The sequence below is a fragment of the Haliaeetus leucocephalus genome, unplaced genomic scaffold (assembly GCF_000737465.1).
Source record: "Haliaeetus leucocephalus isolate CR32 unplaced genomic scaffold, Haliaeetus_leucocephalus-4.0 Scaffold428, whole genome shotgun sequence".
NCBI classification, from domain to species: Eukaryota; Metazoa; Chordata; class Aves; order Accipitriformes; family Accipitridae; genus Haliaeetus; species Haliaeetus leucocephalus.
Window position 1 is genome coordinate 2,196,336 of NW_010972864.1, and position 20,961 is coordinate 2,217,296.

Here is a 20,961-nt window from a genome sequence, read left to right on the forward strand (position 1 = left end):
AATTATGCTGTTCTCCATTTACATACATGACGAGAAAAAAGAAAACCAGAAAGCAGTAATAAGGGCTAAGCAGAAAATCTCTGTAATACATGCAGCACAATATTGGAAATTTTTTTTTGTTATATCATAAAATACACCACTTTGTAGAAAGTTCCTTTTTAAATCAAAGCAATACTACAGTAAAACAACTGCAGGCAAAATTTCTAAGACACAATGCAGTTTGTGTCAGAACGCTTATCACTTCAGGCTGACCTGTCAAACTATCTTGGGGAACCTGGGAAAAAGGCAAATCTGCAAGTTGGTAAGAAACTTTTGAATGATAAAAAGTATGCGTTGCTCACAAACCGCATAACGCTGTGCAGTGTTAACTGAGCTGTAGTGATGCTTAGAGCAGATGTCCGTCCCTTCCTACTGCTTATAGGCACACCTGCTTGGGCTGTGCTCCTAAGGACACTGAGAGAGAGCCAACATTTTGAAGCTCTAACAGAAGAAACCAAATAAATAAAAAATTTGTGCTCAGATGAGTGATGTGGAGTAGAGATCAGAATTTAGTACTGTACACAGATACCTGCTATCACAATAGAGCTATGTTGTAAATTCAATATGGGTGAAGTTAGCAAGACAACATTTTTGGACCTTAATAGGTGATTTCTGGCACCTACATTTTCAGGAGATTCTCCACACCTTGCGGAATCCAACCCCTGCACCCAACCCACTTCCTTAAGGGATCCAGTATGGTCTCAAGGTGCCTCTTTTTAGACATTAGGGATTAAGATTTTGGCCACAGGGCTTTTCCAGAAATTAACACAATTATCAAGACAGTCTACAGAACTCACCAGAATAATTTCTAAGGGTTTTCAAAATCACCACTTTTCACAGATATATTTCTCTATTAATTTCTGCAGAGAATTATCATTCTCTGTTAAATTGTGTACATTTTCAGACTAATTCCTATACAACTATTGTATATTTTTGTAAATCCACATGGCCTAAACATTAAAATCTTGGGCCACCATAGTCTTCAGTGCACATTAAAGCATTCGTAAGGCTGCCCAGACTTATGCCAGCTCGTAATAGCTCCCACAGGACTGTTATATCAATTAAAAATCCCTGGAATTCATCGGACTCTGAGACACGCCTGTGAGGACCAAAAGGGAGTGATACAGAACCAGATAGCAAAATAAACAGGAATTGCTGCGTACTGGGGGAATCCTTGGCTGTCTGACTAAGGTACCTTTTATACTGGCAGGGGATGCAAATTGGAGCCTGAGGATCTGCACTTTCATTTTCAAAGCACTTTGCAAACTTCAACCACTTCACCTTCACACCATTGCTGCAAGGGAAGTAAATATGTACAGTTCCAGCATCCACCTGGAGGTGCAAAGAAGCACAGGGCATTTTTACAGGCACAGTCTGTGTTCACGCACAAAAGAGAGCTTTTGACAACCTTTTCCTTTGTGGGCAAATGAGTTTCCCAAGGCCACCGAGGGAATTGGTGGCAGAACAGGGATTACTGGAGAGATCCTGCTATCCAGCCTGGTGCTAAGTCTGCTCTGCCTCCCCTGCAACACACTGAAGCAACTTGCTGAATTCCAGCTGTACACTGCTTTGCTGTAGAGGACAGATTACTGCATGTCATCCTCTATAATCTCTCCTGTAAGAGGGATTCTACATGCTTCCCGGGGACCCCCCTCCCTTTACTTCCCCCCACAAATGGTGGCAAGGTTAGAGACAAGTTGTTTTCTCAAGGCTGAGATTAAAAATGGCTCTGTGTTTTGCTAAGCATTCCTCTGAAGCATGGGCAGCGCGTGCGTGTGTGTCTGAAAACCACCCCAATGAAAGGAAGGAATGAGAGATGCTAAACAATGCTGCGCAAAGTTGCAGACTGTTCGGCTACAGGCCAGAAAATGAATCCAATTTTTCATTCTGTCATTATAAATATTTCAGTGCAAATGGTACTGATTTTCTGCAACTGTGGTTAAGCAAAGGGCCTCTGAGTGAATATTTAAGGGGGGGAAAAAAAAAAGGAAAGGAAGAAGAGGGAAGAGAAAAAAAGGAAGAAGAAGAGGGAGGGGTGAAAATTAAGGTTAGCAACCAATTAATTTCAAACTTTCAGTGTAAAAGATTCTGGGAAAAATTCTACAGTGATGCAGCATGTGACTCAAAGAAGGAGGAAAAAAAACATTTACTCTGCTCTTCTTCTGACAGTTTCTCATAAAATATCTGCAGTCCATCTATCTTTTAGTACTCCAGGCTCCTCTGGAGAGCAGAAAATAGTAGTTTAAAGCTCACTTCAGTGCCAGTCTGCGGGAGATTGCTTTCCACAGGACCCCTGCTGATGGAGGCCTAGGGGAAGAGGCCCAGGAGTTATTCAATCAGTCCAAGGCTCTGGGGCGGCCGGGGCTCCTTTGAGGGCTGATTATAAAGCTGCCCTCCTGTTGCCTGCCTCCGAACAGAACGAAATGAGCAGCCTCTTGCTGAGCAGATTCTGCAAGAAGGAATTTCACCTGTCATGGAGTTTGTCAGAATTTCAGGATTTATCTTGGTGCAAAATTAATAAAATACCAACTAGGATTTCAGCCCGACTACTCAGCTGTGTCATCTCAAAGTGATCTTTCACGTAAGAAAACCTGGACACAGAGCTACTGAAGTCATTCTTGCCCTACTTTTGCTCAGGAGCTTCAGCAGGATGCTATGACTGAATAATAAAACGATTAGAGGTGGATTTCCTGACAATTACACCCAACGTCAAGCACTGGGTGGGTGCTACCGTCCGAACGCGTGACCTTCCACCTTACTTCTGTGGCTTCTAAATCCCCCTGGAATAAGTTAGGAATCTGAAATAGAAAAAGATCATTTCTGCAGTTTATAACCTAGCAAGTCCCTTATGGCAGCACATCTGTTAAGTTCATACACTGGTATTCCAGGTCTGGATTTGATTTATAAGTTTTAAAGGAATACAAACAACAGACTACATAAGATTACATTCAGTGAAACACTGCAAATTAATATTGCTGTGACAGTCAAGTACATGGTCTTTTAACCATATTCTGAGTCTAATATTGCGGTAAGGTGCCAGGTTGATAAAGCATCATCTCAAACCTCTGTGAACTGAGTTCAGTTCTTTCAAAGCTAGACAGTCTCACCGGTCTTCTGACAGTGCCTTACAGCAATAATAATAATAAAAAATCTTCGTACACTACCTATTTAAGTAAGATTGTGCTAGCTTATAGCACTTGGTCACATGAATTTCAAGTCTCAGGTAGCATAGAAGCAATTAACTTGCAGCCTGCAAGAGAGCTTTTCAGCTAAAAGAGGAGATCAACTTGTAAAAAATAAAATAGTTGTCAACTAAGCCAGCGGATGGGTAAATAAATATTATTCAATTTAAAATGCCATTGTTTCAAATCTTGGCATGGAGAAACAGACATCCACTGTACCAAGAAACAGCAAAATATGCCCAGATTGGGAACAAAGATGCATTTGCCATCAATAGCTCTTTCTTACCCTACATTGTGGCAATTTCTATACACTGTTCAAAGCTGTTTGCTGTTTGAAGTAACAAATCTACCTTTCTGTCTATCTGCTCGTCAGCATTTTCTAACAAGAGCTTAAAACAAATGGTGACATATCCCTTTCCTACCTCCTCACCCTTTAAATGACAATTCAACATTAATACACATCATAAAGCCACCTTTACCAGGCAGTAGTAGTCTGACAGTTTTAACACCAAGAGATCTCACAGTAAAGAGAGAGAGAGAAAGCACGCAAGTGAATGCACAGATGGTGGGAGGGGACACGGGGTGCTCTCAGCAGGCTACAGTAGAGATGCATTAACTCCACAGAGGGATAAGGGCTTCCCACCAGTACAGTCATGAATTATAACTGAGCATGGGAGTGAGTTCTTAGTGCCTGTCTCACAGCAAATATACTCTTCCATTTTCCTGCACAATCACCTTTCACCTTTACAAACGCAAAATGCGCCACTAATATTTAACAGTATCACAGGTTCTTCATATTACATAGCACACATCTACACACACAAAGTATGGGGGGGAAGCAGAGTATTCACCGACAGAGTATCCCCAAGCAGATTTACACACCCATGATCAGTGCCTGTGTCTAGTGATTCTGCTGCAAAATGAGACTATAACAATACAGATAAACTAAAGCTGCATGTAGAAATGTGTGTAACTCAGCAGTATTAGTTCACGAGAACTGAATCATCTGTCTCTTCCCTTGTTAACAGGGTGGGGGACACTCAATTTCAGCTTTGAACACAAAGGAAGCTCAACTTAAAAAAAAACCCCAAACATGAGAGCCTGCAAAAATCCATTCTGTTTCCACCCAAAATTATATTTCAGCCTCAGTTTGATCAAAGCATGGTGAACCTGACCCCAATAACAGGTAGAAAAGCTGAACCCAAAAGCTGTTCCTCCTGGTGGGGTTTTGTAATGAACAGCTCCAGTTGTGTAGCCATCTGCATCCAAGTCTTTTTGACTAATGTTTGGAATGGAGGAATCTAATGATGGTCTTCTCCCCCCCCCAAAGAAAAGAGAAAGGAAAAAAAGAAAATTAAAAAAAAGAAGGAAAGTCACCACTTTTGAGCCAAGATTGCTGTCTACTGGAGTTTCCTGGATGTGTCTCTTTATGAATCACTGACCACACCTTGTTTTCACAAACTATCTGCACCTCCTCCCTAGGGGGATTCATCCCCTCCCAACTTTCCTCCTACTGAATGAACCCATCAATGGAGAAAACTTGTTATTTTAGGCAGCTGAAAATTTGACCAATTTTAAAGGATTCATTTACCATGCCCTTCACTTTTGTTTAAATCCTCAGTGTTCCTGTTCTAAATGACAGCACCACAAGCACTGCTTTTAAGCACTATTCATCTTGCCTACCACATCTCAGCCTTTCACACAGAAGCCTGCTCTCTCTCCAACAATGGAGCCTTATTCCTTTATAGCTTGAGGGCAGAGACTGTTACTAGCTGTAGACTTGCTGCAAATATCACAATAAAGGATACAAATGTGAATTTCTCTTAAAATACAGGTTCAGCTCTGGAGGTACCTTGCTTTAGAAAACTCTGTCAAGAGCAAACAATATATCTTTCTCCAAAATGCACAGCAGCCACCCAGTTGAAACAGCTTTTCCAAATGATCTAACATGTCAATGGAATCAGGATGCTTGTGAATTTTATACTTTTCTCCACTTTGGGTCTCTTAATCGATACTTTAGCTTCCTTCACACTTAATATACTTAATCTTGGTTTGGCAGCATGTCTTGTGGAACATCAAAAAACCAAAGAACAAACATCCCCCCTCTCTCCAAACCCTGGAGCTTGAGCAGAGGCAGGGCTACCAAGCTGAGCTCTCTGATAGAAGAAGGTAGGGTTCAGACTACAGATCTTAAGAGGTGGCAGGTTTGCTGCTACTGAGCCCCTCTACTTACGCTTTGGTACACCAAAACCACGGAGAGGTGAGGATGCTGGGATATACAGGGGCCACGGCAACATTCTGCCAGTGCTGTGGAGGGAAGAGGGGGCAGACCTCGAGCGGCAACCTTTCACTGATAACGTTGTGCCGTTGCTCACTGGGAAACTGCAGGACCACTGGAGAGTGGAGCCAGGAATGAGGAGCTTATTCACGGGGTTGGAATGAGGAGGGCCAGCAGTGGGGGTGGGGGGAAGGGAGGCAGATTTGCAGAACTGGCCATGAAGCTCCTCAGTACACCATAGCTGGATGCTTCATAAAGTCACACTGATGGCAGTCCTGGAGATGGCCATCTGTTGTCAGCTCTGGGCCAGATGAAAGATAATATAACGGCAGCTACTGGTAGCTAACAGCAGGGCAGTTGTAGGAAGGAATGCGTTCTAGAATGAAGAAGTGGTGCTTCCTGTCTAGCACAGAAAATCAGTCATCGATATCAACTACATTAGCAAGAAATTAATGGATGGACAAGTAAGAGAACTGAACTGATCTACCAGGGAAATTATTCAAATGCAAACAGAGTGCTTATTTTGTCTGCTTACTCCAGGTGTATGAGCCAACTGATCTGACTAATGGCAAGGTGTAGGCTGCAATGTTCAGGGCACAGATGATAAAAACTCATTTTCTGCAAAGGGCAGAATTCCATTTCTAATGATTATTTGTGGGTCAGGGAATACATTTACTGCTTCCCCTGTCCTCAATCTACAACAGGACTCCCTGATGTTCACAGAGGTTTCTACAAAGACTGAGGGTAGAAATTGGCCTTTATGTCATAACTGAACTTCCCCTTATTATTACCATGATTTATTTTTACAAGTGCCTTATCATTATTATCAGCATCACTTAGCAGAAAAATGTTTGCCCTCCCAAGCACTATTATTTTTATCTTGTTTCCTTCTTTGCCCCATAATCTCCTTTCTACTTCTCTTCTACTCCTTTGCCTTTAGTTTCCTTCTTCTGTCTTTCTGTGCATTTTCCTTTCTGCAGTAACTTCTGATTTGCTTCTTTAGGCTGAAATCTCACACACCTTGCTGTTCCATTTGCTAAAAATCAGAAATCATGATGTTAATGTTGACATGTAATGTCACTGATATGTTTCAGAGTCAACACTTAAAAAGACAAAGGAATAGTGGAGCTTATCTTCCGATTGCCATGGTTTCATGCTGCTTTCACACCGGAGACAACAAACTTTGCTTAACATATTTGCATGACAGTCTTTGCAGTCACAAGGATTATGAACTGTACTATATTACCTGATTCTGCAGAATCTATTTAATGTTGACTGTATGAGGCAATAAGGAGAACAGATCCAAAGTATGTGTTAATCTTTTTTGTTGCTACTGATCTTTTAAAAAATAGATACCTCTATTTTACAAAAACAGTCCAGGCATACAAGAGCATAAACAGGAAGGAGTAGGCAAAATAGGGACATATATTCAAGCACATACACATTTGGGTATGACTCTATCCCCCCTGAAAGAGAAGGAATATACATTTTTGCTTATTTTTGTATGGGTACTTTGTGGGTGTAGCTCAGTACTTATTTTGGACAGTACATTTAGCTTCCAATCCTTTGTCATTTTACTGTTCCTTAAGTCTGAACTTTTTTTCAACATTAAAATGGTTCATTTAAAGGCAACATTCATCACTTAACTGCTACACTGTCATTGACAATTAATTCTATAATTTCATCAATAACATCACTCAAGTGTCTGAAAAAACAAACCCATAATTGTGATTCAATTGCTCCAGAAATTTAAGGAACATTCTCTCAGGGAATGTATAAGGGATTCTGTGAAACACATTGTTTGCTGCTTATTTACAGGAAAGAGTGCGTAAAGTTTCACAGGCTAACTGTTGCATGTAGAGTTACAAGTATATGGAGTATGTGGAGACAAGTAAGAACCTTTTATACTAAGCCCATTTTTGTCAAGCACTATTTAGTGGAATCAAAATGGTCCCTGAAAAACTCTGGCACTTTGGGCTTGGTGGGCTTTGCAGTGTGTTATAAATATTCATGAACTAACCAAGTACCCACAGGGAGTGTTTACGTTTGAGTAGGCCAATCAAAAGCGGGTGAACTCACAAGCTCCAAACCTGGAAATTTCTTACTTAGAAAATAATTACCACATGAAAACCTAATATGGCCATAACACCCCTCAATCCTCAGGAGGGAAGGGGCACTGGAAGGGAATTCAAAGTATTTTTTTTGGTATTTAAACTTTGTTTGACATTGAAGCAAAAGACTTGCAGGGGAAACACTTTAAACGTGTGTCCTTAAAGAGCTGGTGCACGAGTGCCTCCACCATACTTCTCCTGATTGCCTTTTGAGAAAATTTGCAAAGAAAATAATTCTCCCTTCTAGGGAAAGAAGTCTCACGTCTCAGAAACACAAGTCTGAATTTTTTACATCTTGGAAGACATGGAAAAATACTCAGTGCACATTCTGGTACACACTAATATCTATCTATCTGAAACAGTACAGTAAGCGTTCAGGAAAAAAAGCACCAAAACTAATAATACTTGCAGTGCATGCAGCTCTATCTAGTTCCCTCAAAACATAAGCATTAATTACAATCCTAGTATCTCTGGCACACATATTATTATCATCATCCTTACTCACATGAGATGGAGAGCATGCATGGTTAAGTGGAGCAAGTTAGTACTTGACCTTGCAACTGAATGCAGCTCTCCTGAATCCTAGGCATTTGCTCTGACAAAAGCAACCTGGCTGCCTGCTAAGGACTAAGGCCAACATTACTGAATGTGGCGCCTGTATTTAGGCATCAAAAGTGTTTTGCTGAAACCTTAAACGAGGCTATGGCTGCTCAGCACCTATGTTTTTACCAAGGTTCCTAACTTCAGGCATTTGTGACCCGATTTCCTGATGTACTCAGCACCAGCATCTTGTACTGGCCTTAACTGCAGCTGGAGGTGCTCAGCACCCTCTCAGAAATAGGCCACTGAGTTTCAAAATGTTGGCCTAAAGCTTTGATTGTTAATTGGATTTCAGGTAGGCTTCTTTTTAAGAAGAGCTGACAAAGTTATTCCCTGCTGGCTCCTGGCCTTTGGGGCCTAGAAAGCCAGCTTCTATGTTCCGCTCCTCACCCTAAGAGTTTGGGGACCTAGAAATGCCAGAACTAATCTCCAATTTCACTTAAAAAAATGTTTTGAGGCCTTTCTTTGTGAAGAAAACATCCTTGAAAATCTAACTTCACCTGCAGGTTTGAAAGTTTTGTCCCTGTTTTTGTGTAAAGAGTATAAATTATTCATGGTCTCCCCTGCTGTCATTGAAGGCTTGCCGTTGGGACCTACATGATACACAGACTCAACTGCTGTTGGGGCCTTGGCAAAACAATCCTATATGGAGGTAGCGGTGCCACTGCTGCTATGGCTGATGTTATTCCCACACCAATCTCTTTCCCAGCTGGCCCCAGAAGGCCTCTGCCACAAGGCGACAACCCCAGCCCCGGTTAATTAGCAGTTTTCTCCAGCTGACCCTCAAATGAGAGAATATAGTGTTTGAATCCCAGCTCTGCTACTGTCTCCACTAAAGGTCTCAGTCAAGTCTTTTAGTTCTTGAAATAGCCTAGAGCTTGCTTAATTCTGCTCTGGCTCAGGCCAAGGGTATTTTAAAGGCCATTTTAAAATGTTGAGATCTTTGGGAGCATTTTACAATGCAGAGATCTTTGGAAAATTTAACCCTTAAAGAAATGAGGAAGAAATTGGAAGATAAGTTTCAACAGTGCTAACCTTGGAACATGAAAATGTTAAAACTGGACATCCAGAGAGGGACACATACATAAAGCTAAGTAAAACTTCTGGAGACTCTTCTATGCTGGCTCTGCCCTGCTCTGCTTCAGCTGCTTGTACCGGGAGCTGGGAATGTTCTCCTGCTGTTTTAAGTGACATGAATAACATCTGCTCTGAGTGCTTCATTCTTTCTTTCATCCTTTCCCTGGGGAAGGAACTGTGTATTTTGTTTTGGAAGACCTCTGTTGTTGTAGGTTGGGGTTATGGGGAAGGTTTAGAAATCTACATGCAGGTACAAGTTTAAATGAGAGAAGGGAGCCTTTGGCACCTCTAGGTGCACCCTACTCTTAAAAGCATAAGTTGAGGACATTCATGGTAACACTTAACTGCTGTGGAAGTCTGTTCCACACTCCCAGGCCAGTCTGTGAGAAAGTTCTGGCTCCTGTGCAAACAAGTTTCAGCTCTTTAATATAAACACTCATAGCAGGACTGTCAACTACCGCATTGTTACCAAATGGGAAGAACTTCTCAGGTGATCTTTGAGATGTACTGGACCCAGTCCACCGAGAATATTAAGGATTGAGTCTTAGAGCACAACCGGACAAACATGTAGGAAGGCAGTGTAGACAGCAAGAGAGCAGGTTGAATATGCTCCTGGTCTCCTTTGCTACTGAGGAACAGTGCTGCAGTTCTCTGTATTAGCTGGAATGTCCTACAGGCTGATGGCTTTATGCCCAGGTATTCTGCGCTGATGGAGTCCAGACGGGAAGCAGCAAGGGCGTGAATCACTGAGGCCAGGTCCCTTTTGAACAGGATGGGAAGCAATCGCTGATCCAATTATTTCTTGCCCTAGTTATCATGTATGTAAAGCGGGGACACTTTACTATGCCAGGGGCAGCTAATTATTAGTCACAAAATGTTAAGTAAATGCTCTAATTCACCAAAAGAGAGATATAATTTTTGTACTGGGCAAAATGGTCCTGAGAGGTCATGTAAACTTGGCTAGTATCATATTCAGAAGTAACTATCATCACTGATAAAACACTGATAAAATCTGTACCACTATTCAGCAATTCTGCCAGACATCAGTACCTCTCTGACCCAGCAACATCTAAGAAAAATCTAAAATTAATACATTCACTCTGGGCAACACCCCACAAGAGTGTCTCATTCCTCCCCACAGACACCATGATATGTTGTGTTAACTATGGAAGTAACACTAGGACTGGAAATACAACAGGAATGGCTACTCCTCATCAGGGACAAGGGAAGCACAAACACCCGTCCAAACACCTGAGCCTAAGTCCAAAACCTAAGGCAAAAGAAACAGGCACTGGAAATAGCATGAGGTCAAGAAAGGGAAGTTTTAATAGGCACAAATGACTTATGATTACCATAATTTAATGAAAATCCAATATTAAGTTAAACTAATGATAAGTTTCTTTACTTCCTTATTAATTAAAAGTTCAGTAATATGGATGATGGATGGAGATGACTGGTTTAGTTATATCCATCCTGTACAGAGAAATGTATAGTCCTGTTCCAGGTGTTCAGTTAGAAATGTTTCAACTTTTGGAGACATCTAGGCACCCTATAAATACACTTACCTTGCAGCTTCCTTATCTAATACCTAGATGGGATGTACTTCTGATTTTAAAGATTATTACAAGCCTATTTCTGAAAAGCCCTTATTGTATTAAGCATGTCTTATTAAAAGCTTTCCATTCTAAAAAATAAACATTTTTAGGGACATACTTTTTCAACACCGTTTCAGAAGCGTAAATACACCACATGGCCTTTTGAACACACAAGTATGAAAATTCACAACTCGGAACACTCTTAAAACATACAGTTCTAACTGTTACAGAAGCTTTCCACTTGATTCCTTTCTATGGAGGTAGTATCTCCAAACGTTTAAAGCTGGTTCAATAGCTATGGACCACAAAGCCATTTAAAGGAATTGTCAAAGGTGGGAGAAGGGTGAGCTATGGAGATGATCTTAAAACAAAGCAAATTCCTGTAAAATCTCATTATTTCAACTTAAAGGTTGAATAATACATTGTGGGTTTGATTTTCAGGACTGGTCATTTACTTTCTGTTCTCACCAGAATGTGGTCCTATGGGATTGTCTTGCATTCCTAACAGGGGTCTGGAGTGAAAACATGGAAACCTCTGAAGTGGTTTCCTACTTGTTTTTTGCATTGAGAAGACCGGTAATGAAGGGATAGTAACTTCCCCAAGGTGAGATGAATGTAGTACTGGGGATTCTTATGTTCCTATAGCCTACTCTTCCCGGAATAGGAGTTAGAAAATGCTAAGCAAACAATTGCACTGGGCCAAACACCCAGCTAAGCATCATTATAATGCATTTATTTTTCTGTATCCCTGAATTCATTCCCTTTAATTATCAGCTGTACTATGCATGTGGATAGGGCTTCTATCCTATTGTGTTCTGATCTGCTCTACCTTATTCATGTTCTTACTCTGCCCTACAGCCATGGGAGTGCTGTCCATGGCTTCTAATCTGAGACGATTAGCATCTCTCATGCATGGGAGATGCACTTTAGATGCATGTTTAAATTAAAAGCAAGGAACCGTTCCTGGTAGAGGGACTAAATACACTGTTACGCTGCAAGCCCCAACACAAACCACGGTAATGTGAAAGGATAGAGAAATATAACCTAGAGGGTAGTTGCCAAAGATTCCACTACTTCAACTGATAGATAGCCTGAACAAAGCTATGCCTCCTAGGATAGGTTTTAAATGAGAGTGGGCTCAAGATCAATGTATTTTCAGCAAAAGCAGACTCCAAAGGTCAGTACCTACTACTCTGCCTAAGTGCTTTGCTGCCCTTTCACCAGCCTGGGTAGATAACTGGAGATTAAGAGCAGAAAGCCTGGGCTCCCAACAAATAAATGCAAATGGCATGATGGTACTGCATTTTTTTAAACATAATGCATTCTTAACTGAGGTGGGGCTACCCAAGTTAATTAAAATAATAAACATAATGAATTAAGTGAATAAGAAAATGAATACCTTTTCCTTTTTGCAAGTGTAGATAAGCCAGAGAGAGGCTGTCTCTAAGGGTATGGAGATGTGGTCTATTAAGAGCCTTCTGCAGCATGGAACAACCAACACACTGATTGTCACCTAGCCAATGTAGAGCATAATTTGCCTCCCTGCAGCGACATCCTTTTGTGCCCTTCACTAGAAAACCAGGTGCTTCAGTTATGTTGAAGTTTTAATGAACTAGGCTTAGATGGAGAGAGCAAAATCTTGCCCTCAGTCTTGGGCAGGGATGAATTTTGAGTGGAAAAACATGTGCTTTTATTACAATAAAAAAGCTGAAGGCAGCTGCTTGGGACTCTATGTATTTTGAAATGAAAATATATTTTAGGGGGGACTGACTAGTAAGGAGGTGATTGTACATGTCACAACTACACCTGGATCTCTGTATCTTTTGCATCTTCAGAATTCAGTTACCTATTCTGCCTTTTTAAAATCTACTCTGAATTCTGCTGTTAAAACTAATTTCTATCCTCTTGTTCCCGTTTCTTTCTCTTCATAATTGTCTTTTGCATACCTGCACCTTCTCTCTTCCTTTTTTTTTTCTTTTTTTCCTTTTGGTCTTTCTTTCCTAACAATCTCTCCTTTCTCCTTCCAGAAACTGCTGATGTCCCTACTTTTCCCTGCTTCCTCATTTTGATCAATCAGTGATGAACAACAGAATTTGTGAAAATCAGTAAGTCAAAAATATTTAATTTTTTTTTTCCTGAAAAAGCAGTTTCAGGTTCACCTTATTGGAAACACTTTGCGAAAAAACCCAACAAGTATTTTGACCAAAAAAATCAAAGAAAATGATTCCATGAAAACCATGCTGTGAAAGAAACACATACAACAAAATTAGTTTCTGACCTTTCCTCATTCCACTCAGTTTCTCCTTTATTTGTCCCACAAGTCCAATAACTTTCTACACAACCCAGACCATTTTCTGACTTCAAAACTCAATCTTGCCTCTTTCTGTCCATCACTATGTATGAGTGCCTTTTTCCCTAAATGTCTGATTTTTTATTTTCTTTTCCTTGTCCTCCTCTTCCATTTTGGGTCAGAGCTTCCATGCAATACCTGGTATGGACAGTAAACAAAACAGATTTAGAGCTATTAAAAATAGGAGAGAGTGACACAGCACAGGCACCTTTGAGTGTTACAGGTATGGTACTGCAGATACTACAGTAGCTCTCATGACCTAGCTGTCCACCGAGAAAGAGGTAGGGAAGGCTATCAGAAAGGCTTTATTCATGTTTTCACGCAGAAAGACATGAGGAAATAGAAAATGCAGTGCAATTGATATAAATACTAATCTCTCACACAATGAATTCATGCATGGTTTAAATGCTGTGATTTCTTTTTTCTCCAAAGAAATATTTCATATCATCATGCCAAACATTAATATCAGGTTTTCAGTATCTAAAACTTTCAGGAAGTGAAATACTAAATGGGCATACATGTGCACATGCCTCACTAGGCTTTTGCCTCTGCTGATGAGATGAAATCCAGCTCTGGTCCAAAGCAAAATTAATTGTGGACACCTCAGTCAAGGACTTAGAGATAGGGGCCCATGCTCTAAAAAACTAGTGAAAAATCTTAAGTGCTGAAAAATCTCTTCACTTCAAATAAAAATCACATGGTGGACAGTGTAGGAAAGGCCTTACTGTACAGATACTTCTCCTTGTTCCATCTCGATAGACCATCAGAGACCCTGAATTTTTTTTCTCTGTCAACCTATCTTAATACTTCAATATAAACTAAAATAATTTAGAAACAATCTCCTGCTGCTGTCTCAAAGTGTAACACCACATCAGGAATAACACATCACTACTTCTCATTGCAAGACAAGCAGTGCAGAGTGTTAATATATAGTAAATAATCCCTTTATCCAAAATTGTTTTCAGATCTTGTTCAACATTTATTTCTTTCTCTCTGTCCTTTTGTTTACCATTAGTAAACAGTATCATTAGAAATCTGACAACAGCCCACAAGAAGACAGTGTACCATTCATTTGACCCTATTATTTTTTTTTCCCCACCAAGTTAATATTTACGGGAAATGGCCAGCAGGTAAACCAAGAAAAATTCTGTCTACTTCCCCCCTCCCTCCCTCCCTAAACTCCTACTTCAGTGCTTAGCTTTTCACATTTAGAGACAAAAGAATACACTTATTTTCCATTTCACTGCTGGAGGAAGTGTTTTATGGATATCAAACAGAAAAATAGGATGCTCATTTCTCTCTTCTCAAGAATATATTGAGCTGCAACAACCTACAGAGCAAGAATCCAAAGGTGGCTCCCGAAATTCAGGTCTGTACCAGGTGGCTTTCTGCCAGCACCTTTTTAAAGCAGCATGGATTGAATCACCTGCAACTTCTCTCGTCCTTCCCTCATTCTCATCCTGATGATGAGCAAGTATCAGAGGAGGTCATGACAAGTAAAGCTTTGAACTCAGCTATCAAATACATAATGCTGTTATAACCCCCAGGTAACAAGTGTGGTACCTGCAGCTCTGTTTGGAAGAAGAACTTCTGTGGACACTGTGTGCAGTCATAGATCTTGTCCTCTTGTCCATGGGCTGAGAAAATATGCTGCTGCAGCTTGTTTGCTTGGACAAACACTGGAATATTAGACAAACAACGAGCTTTTCATTATTTCATAGTTCAAGTGAAGAGTTTTTTATAAGCAATTTTCCATTAACGCTCAGCAATTCCAAGAGGTAAAAATTAGGCTGGTGCACTCTGATTTCACATGACACCGTTGCTATAAGGGGTACCAATGAACACTATTTATCAACAAAGTGTGATCCTTCTTCTAAAATGAATGAATTGAAACAGATGCCTGGTTTTAAAAAAATTTTACAAAGAAAAAAAAAGACCCTAACAGGACAACCAATGAAGATTTCAAATTTAAAGAATTTAAAAATGCCATTTTCTCTTCAGAATTATTTCTTCATGCTTACTGCACTCTGATTGAACACACACAAAACTTATTTCCTAGCAACCAACAGGTTTAGAAGGCATAGATGCCAAAGTCCTGTTTACTCTGTGTGCCTAAAGTTAAAGCTAACAAACAGCTCTGTATTTAAATGTGTTAATGCTAAAAATTATATCCCACAGCTACACTGGGGCAATCTCTATAAATGTGAAACAGAACTGCAGGTAAATTCTCTTTGGATACTTTAAGATCAACTCTGCCTACACACTGAATGCAAGGGTTTCAATAATATAAACATGTTCAATTTTAATGACTACAAAACAAGGCCCTAAGACTGTGTAACAGTTTACCTAGGAGACATACTATTAATAATTAAATTGTATATGCCAGAGGCAGTGTTTGGGTTGGCAGCACTGACTTCTGATGGATGCCTGGTGCACTGTGACCTAAAAAAGTTTGCATCTACAATATTAATCTGTATAGGCAGGGAAAGGATTTATTAAAGATGCTGGCATTTGACTTTGACTCCACTCCTAATCATTAAAATTATTCTAATTGCAAGGCAACAAAAACCATCAGAATATTGTTCTTCTGAGTCATACATTTTAATCACATTTCTCATTACCTTGGAAAAAAAAAGATCAGTTTCCATTTGCCATATAAAACTTATATTGGTGATTTTTACTTCTTGTTAATATTCTAGCAAGACATGCTGAAATAATTTAATGGCATATTGCTAATAAAACACCATTGTTTATGATTAATGCTCAGTGTCTATTTACCCCATCAGCAAAAAAGAAAAAGTGTTTCACACAGATTGGAATCGACTTATCTCCATACTCTTTAACACATTTTACAAGGCTACTGGCTCAAACATTAAAGGATTAGTTTTATCAGGGATCTTGCTCACAAGGAGAACTGTCAGTGGGTACTCCTTACATACGCAAGTTTTTATATTGCATTTACAACTCCTCCAAACTTGGAAATAGAAGACCCATGGCATTACACTAAGAAAAGACCATGTCATAATGTGTACACAAAGGCAAGGGAAAAAAAATTAGTAGAATCAGTAATAAAATTGAAAAAACAAAAAAAAATGCCTAACTGAAATAATTATTGAACACAGATGCCTAACAGGCAAAGTGTTTAGGGAAGTACTATCCATGCTCAGACATTACTATGACAAGCTGTGCAGTGAAGATGAACTACGTATTTTTTTAATTTTATAACCCACAGAAATGTGTGAAACCTGAACACAGTGAGGTAATAATCATCACCAGCCACTGTATCTGAGAGATGAAAAATTCAACTTTAATTTTCCTCTGTAGCGTGCACTCAGGTTTTATTGGGAGGGGAGCTGCCAAACAAAGAGAAGTAAAATGAAAGTATTAAAGGGTCTATTTGCCTATCAATGAAAATCCTTCACTCCCATTAATGGAGAACAGAAACCTTGAATGGCTTCCAGAATTAGCATGCTATTGATACGAGAATACCCAAAGTGTGTTTTGTCATGTTTGTGATTATCTTTGATTTTCAACTTGTAAAGCAAAATTGGGCATGTAAGCTACATATTAACGCTTATGTTTTAGGTTATCATTTTATGAAATGTTCTATTAAGAAGTCCTTAAAAAAAAATCACAACAACTCTGTAGGCATCCTTTTAATGTGTTTTCATTTCCAACAACAGCATTTTTCTGTTTCTCATTATGGCCCAAACACTGCAGTGCTTAGCCCTAGTGGGTCAAGTTATTTTCTCACTTGGGTTTTACTACGGAGTAACACCACTGACTTGGGGAGGATTATTCCACACTCGGACTTGTGTCAGGGGAGAGCAGAACTCGACTTGTGGCAAGACAGCACGGTTTGCTTTGTAAAGCATATTACAAGGGTGTTTCTTCTCACCACAAGCCAACTAATACATGCAAACGGGCTTTCTTACCCAATCAGAGGAGAATGTTGCTGCACAGGCTATACCTAGCAGCCCTTGCCTGTGGGGCCAAGTTCTGCTCTGAGTTATATCATTTGAGATGAAAAATCTGTAGCTTTAAAGCACAAATTTATGGGCAGTTTTAACCTTGGCAAGTTTGGAACATGAAGGTAATGAACATGATACTGTGGAAGGTAACAGACTATCACTTCTGCAATTACAAAATACTCAAACTTCCGATAGAAAAGCCTGACCTTCCAGAGAGCTCGGCTTTCTAAACGATTTCTAATCAATATTACTAATGAGCACAAATGTAATGTTCCTTCCTAAAACCGACCTAAAGCCAGCACATGACACAGCTGTCAGTGGAGTTCTGCAAGCGCAAGCTAAGGGCATGACTGGGACAAGCAGTGATGGCCTCCTACCTGTAAAGCACACTGGACATTTGAAGGTGCCCCCCATGCCTTCAAAGCTGTGCTCTATCAGGTGGCACTGAAGTTTGGCAGGAGAGTCGAACGTCTGATTGCAGAGTTTGCATTCATGGTTCAGTCCTTCATCTGCAGGAGAAATCAAAAGAAAAGTGAAATTCACCAGAGCCCTTACCAAAGAGCAAGTCCAACATGATCTATGAACTGAAGAGACTTTTTGTTTTCCTAAGCTCAGGAAACCAGATGCCCCTCAGCACCTACAGCTGCTGAAGTGTTCTCTTACCTGAAAGGTTTCAGAATGTACAAAGCTTAACTGGGCATTAAAAGCACAGATTTTCCACATACAATTAGCACCAAACAGGAATGCAGAGCATTAGACTTCAGTAGGAAATGATGAGTAGGACCTGAAACATCATCTCTTAGCAGAGCCACCCGATCACGACGGAGTACATTTGCAAAACAGTGCGTGAGGAATTTAACGCTGATCACGCATCATCCCATCTACCACGGGTAAGAACTGCGAACGCACGCATTTTTGGCGCTCTGGCTGACGTGGAGTTTCTTGTAACCAGCGTGAGAGGGAAGGGTAGTTTATACCCTCACTGAATCACTCCTGCTCCACGTTTCCAGTGCCAGGGGCATACGTGAAACCTTTTGCGAGCCGCAGGATTTCCCAGCTCTCTTTCTGACAATCCCAGATTTTCTTCCCTTTATTTGCATTTCTCCTCTCAACAGCTCAGAAAAGTCCCCGTGTGCCTCCTGACGCAGCTTTCCCGTCAATGTCCTGCAGCTTTAAAACCCTTCCCGCTCCCTGCTGCTTGTTCCTCTGCTTCCTCCCATTGTCCTCTGAAGGCCGGCTGGTGCCTGGCACCAGGTTCCCTTCCTGAGGGTGCTGCAGGATTCATCCACTCCGCCATAAGGGCAGTCAACGGCTGTCCTACTTAGAAACAGTTGCTAGGTAAGAAGTGGCTTCCAGCCCTGCTGCAGAGGCCTCAATTCCCACAACGCCGCTTAGAAAAGGTCCTTCTGTATGTCACTGGTGTGCTACACGAGTAGCATTGATCTCGCAGGTAAATACTGTATCTGATTATTAAAAATCAAGCGGGAATAAAACGCTTGGCGACTGGCGTGGCTCCCTACCTTCTCTTAGGTGAAAAGGAGTGATTTAGGAGAGCGCCCTGCCCACCCCGAACACCTAAACGCCATGCTGCCCACCTCCTGCCGAACAAGCGCTCGCTGCCTGCAGCGATTAGTGACCGTAACGATGGATGTTCGGGGTTGGCAGTTGCCGTAGGCGGTGAGAGCAGAGACAACATTTTGTACTCCACGCAACAATCCTCCCCACCAACGTAAAGAAAACACGACATGGTGCTTGTGCAGCTGAGTGGGGCCACATGCCCTCTCAAAATGACCCTTAGGAACTTATCAGAATTCAAAAAATTTCAATGGTAGCCATCAGCTTTCCCTTCTCATTAGTCTGAAAGCTAAATTTAGCCTTCAAGTAAAAGTCATGGCATCTTTAGCAAAGGGTGGGAATTTGTGGGCTTTAGACAGTGCAAGCTGAGCCAGGTGGTGGTGGCCGTTCTGCAGGTGGGACTACTGAAAGCTATCGTTGTGTGGTTTTCTACAAGGTGTCAGAGGTCTCTATAATGGGAAGGTAAGGGGCAGATGAAAACCAACGAGCCAAAAGATTTACACAAAATTGGGGTGGGGTGGTGGGGTCTCTCCTTTGGAGCAAACAGGTAAAAATACACCAACTACAGAAATTTCTACCCTGACAACAGTCTGTAACTGGGGAGCTCTCTCTTCACTGAACACCTAGCTCTCATAATGTTCATATATACGGCAGCGCCTCCATTGCCCTTCATGGTAAGACTGTGTTTTTCAAGTAGCGACTGTGAGATGAATGTAGGACACCATTTTGGCTCTTTAAAATTGACATATTGGCATGTGGCCATTTTTTTCACTCTCCTGTCTTTCTGTCAAGTCTTAGCGCAACAGAGTGGAGCCACAGCTATAGACAAACAGGCCGAGCATCGCCCGCGCACTCACACAGCAAACCGCAGACGTCCCTTTGTCCTCTACCCAATCCTTCATTAAAGCAGTGTTCTAAGTTCCTGGCTACCTCCACATGCTGAAGAGCTATCAGAGGGGTGTGAAATGGCAGGCCTGCTCTGGGAGTCAGCTGAAAAAGGTCAGTGGTCCCGGCAATCCCGTGCCCACAGACTGTTGCCACTGAGGTGCCTGTCTCTGTTACCCACATCAGACAAAAGAACTTTGCTGCTTTTGACTCGTACCTTGCCTGACCGGGCACCAATTTATAGCTGGATACACTGAGGACAGCCGTCAGCACAAACTCAAAGGCTCAGGTCAACCTCAGCTGTTTTGCCACCACAGCTTCTCTGGAGAGACTAGACTATTGAGGCAGCAGAGCACAGGCTGCTGAGGTACATGTCCCATCCAGCCAGACACACTGGTAGTCAGGTACTGTTGGCTGAACATACTCTGTGCAAAAGACTCCCAAGGGCAGATTAGAGGTAGGTGACATCTTTCGTAAGTCTTCATAGATAAATTAGCAACCATTTATCAAATATATGCTAATGATTTCCTTAGCAGGGGAAATTTTAGTGGAGTCTTAAGAGTTGCCTGGGATGTGAGGTTTTACACCATCACTGACAAACCCTTCCAGTGTGTTCTGCTTTTGCTACTGCTGAGATAAGACAAGTATGGCCCGCACAAGCACCATCAAGGGGAGCATGAGGGAAAAGAACCTGGCACGCACCAGTCTGCACATCTAAGAGAGATGGCTGCATCCTGCGAGGCAGGCTGTATGCCGCACTCTCCTAACAGGCAGCAACCCACAGCTGTGGGCAAAGCTGCAGAACAGCATACTGAAAAGAGGAGGAAGGCTCAACAAACCATATATAAATGCCTCTTCTTCCCTGAACCTGCAAATCAATTACAAGGAATGTACAGACTGCCGCACATGATCAGATCATTTCTCCTACATCCAGATCCTCGCTGTGGTCATTACCAAACAGATAGTTCTGAAGACAGTGCAAGTCCCCACAAAGGGTAATTATGAGCTAGAAAGCCTGTAGGGTGAAGTTTCTTCATCAAACTGTTTGTGCTGATACACACAGTCAAAGCAATTAGGACAAACGGAGCTCCATCTCAGGATCTTCCACACGTCAAGGTGAAGATAATCGATGCCAATTCTCAAATCACAGAGTTACTGTTGGCAAAGTGTAAATGAACCACGCTAATCATTCTTGAGCATGGGAACACTGAACAGGGAGTTCTTCAAACATTCCAAGGGAGAAAGATTTCCTAAAAAGAAATATTTTTATATGGAGCTACAGAAGACAGAGAAGGCTT

General features: G+C 41.3%; 1 protein-coding gene across 1 annotated transcript in view; it reads right to left on the reverse strand.

Moving 5' to 3' along the window:
- Window positions 1-20,961, reverse strand: part of ZNF521 (zinc finger protein 521) — a 208,558-nt gene that overhangs the window by 12,869 nt on the left and 174,728 nt on the right. The window contains exons 5-6 of the mRNA XM_010574411.1: window positions 17,581-17,712; window positions 14,796-14,911 (exon numbers count right to left, since the gene is read on the reverse strand). Coding sequence (XP_010572713.1) covers window positions 14,796-14,911; window positions 17,581-17,712 — 248 coding nt within the window. The remainder of the gene's footprint in view (window positions 1-14,795; window positions 14,912-17,580; window positions 17,713-20,961) is intronic.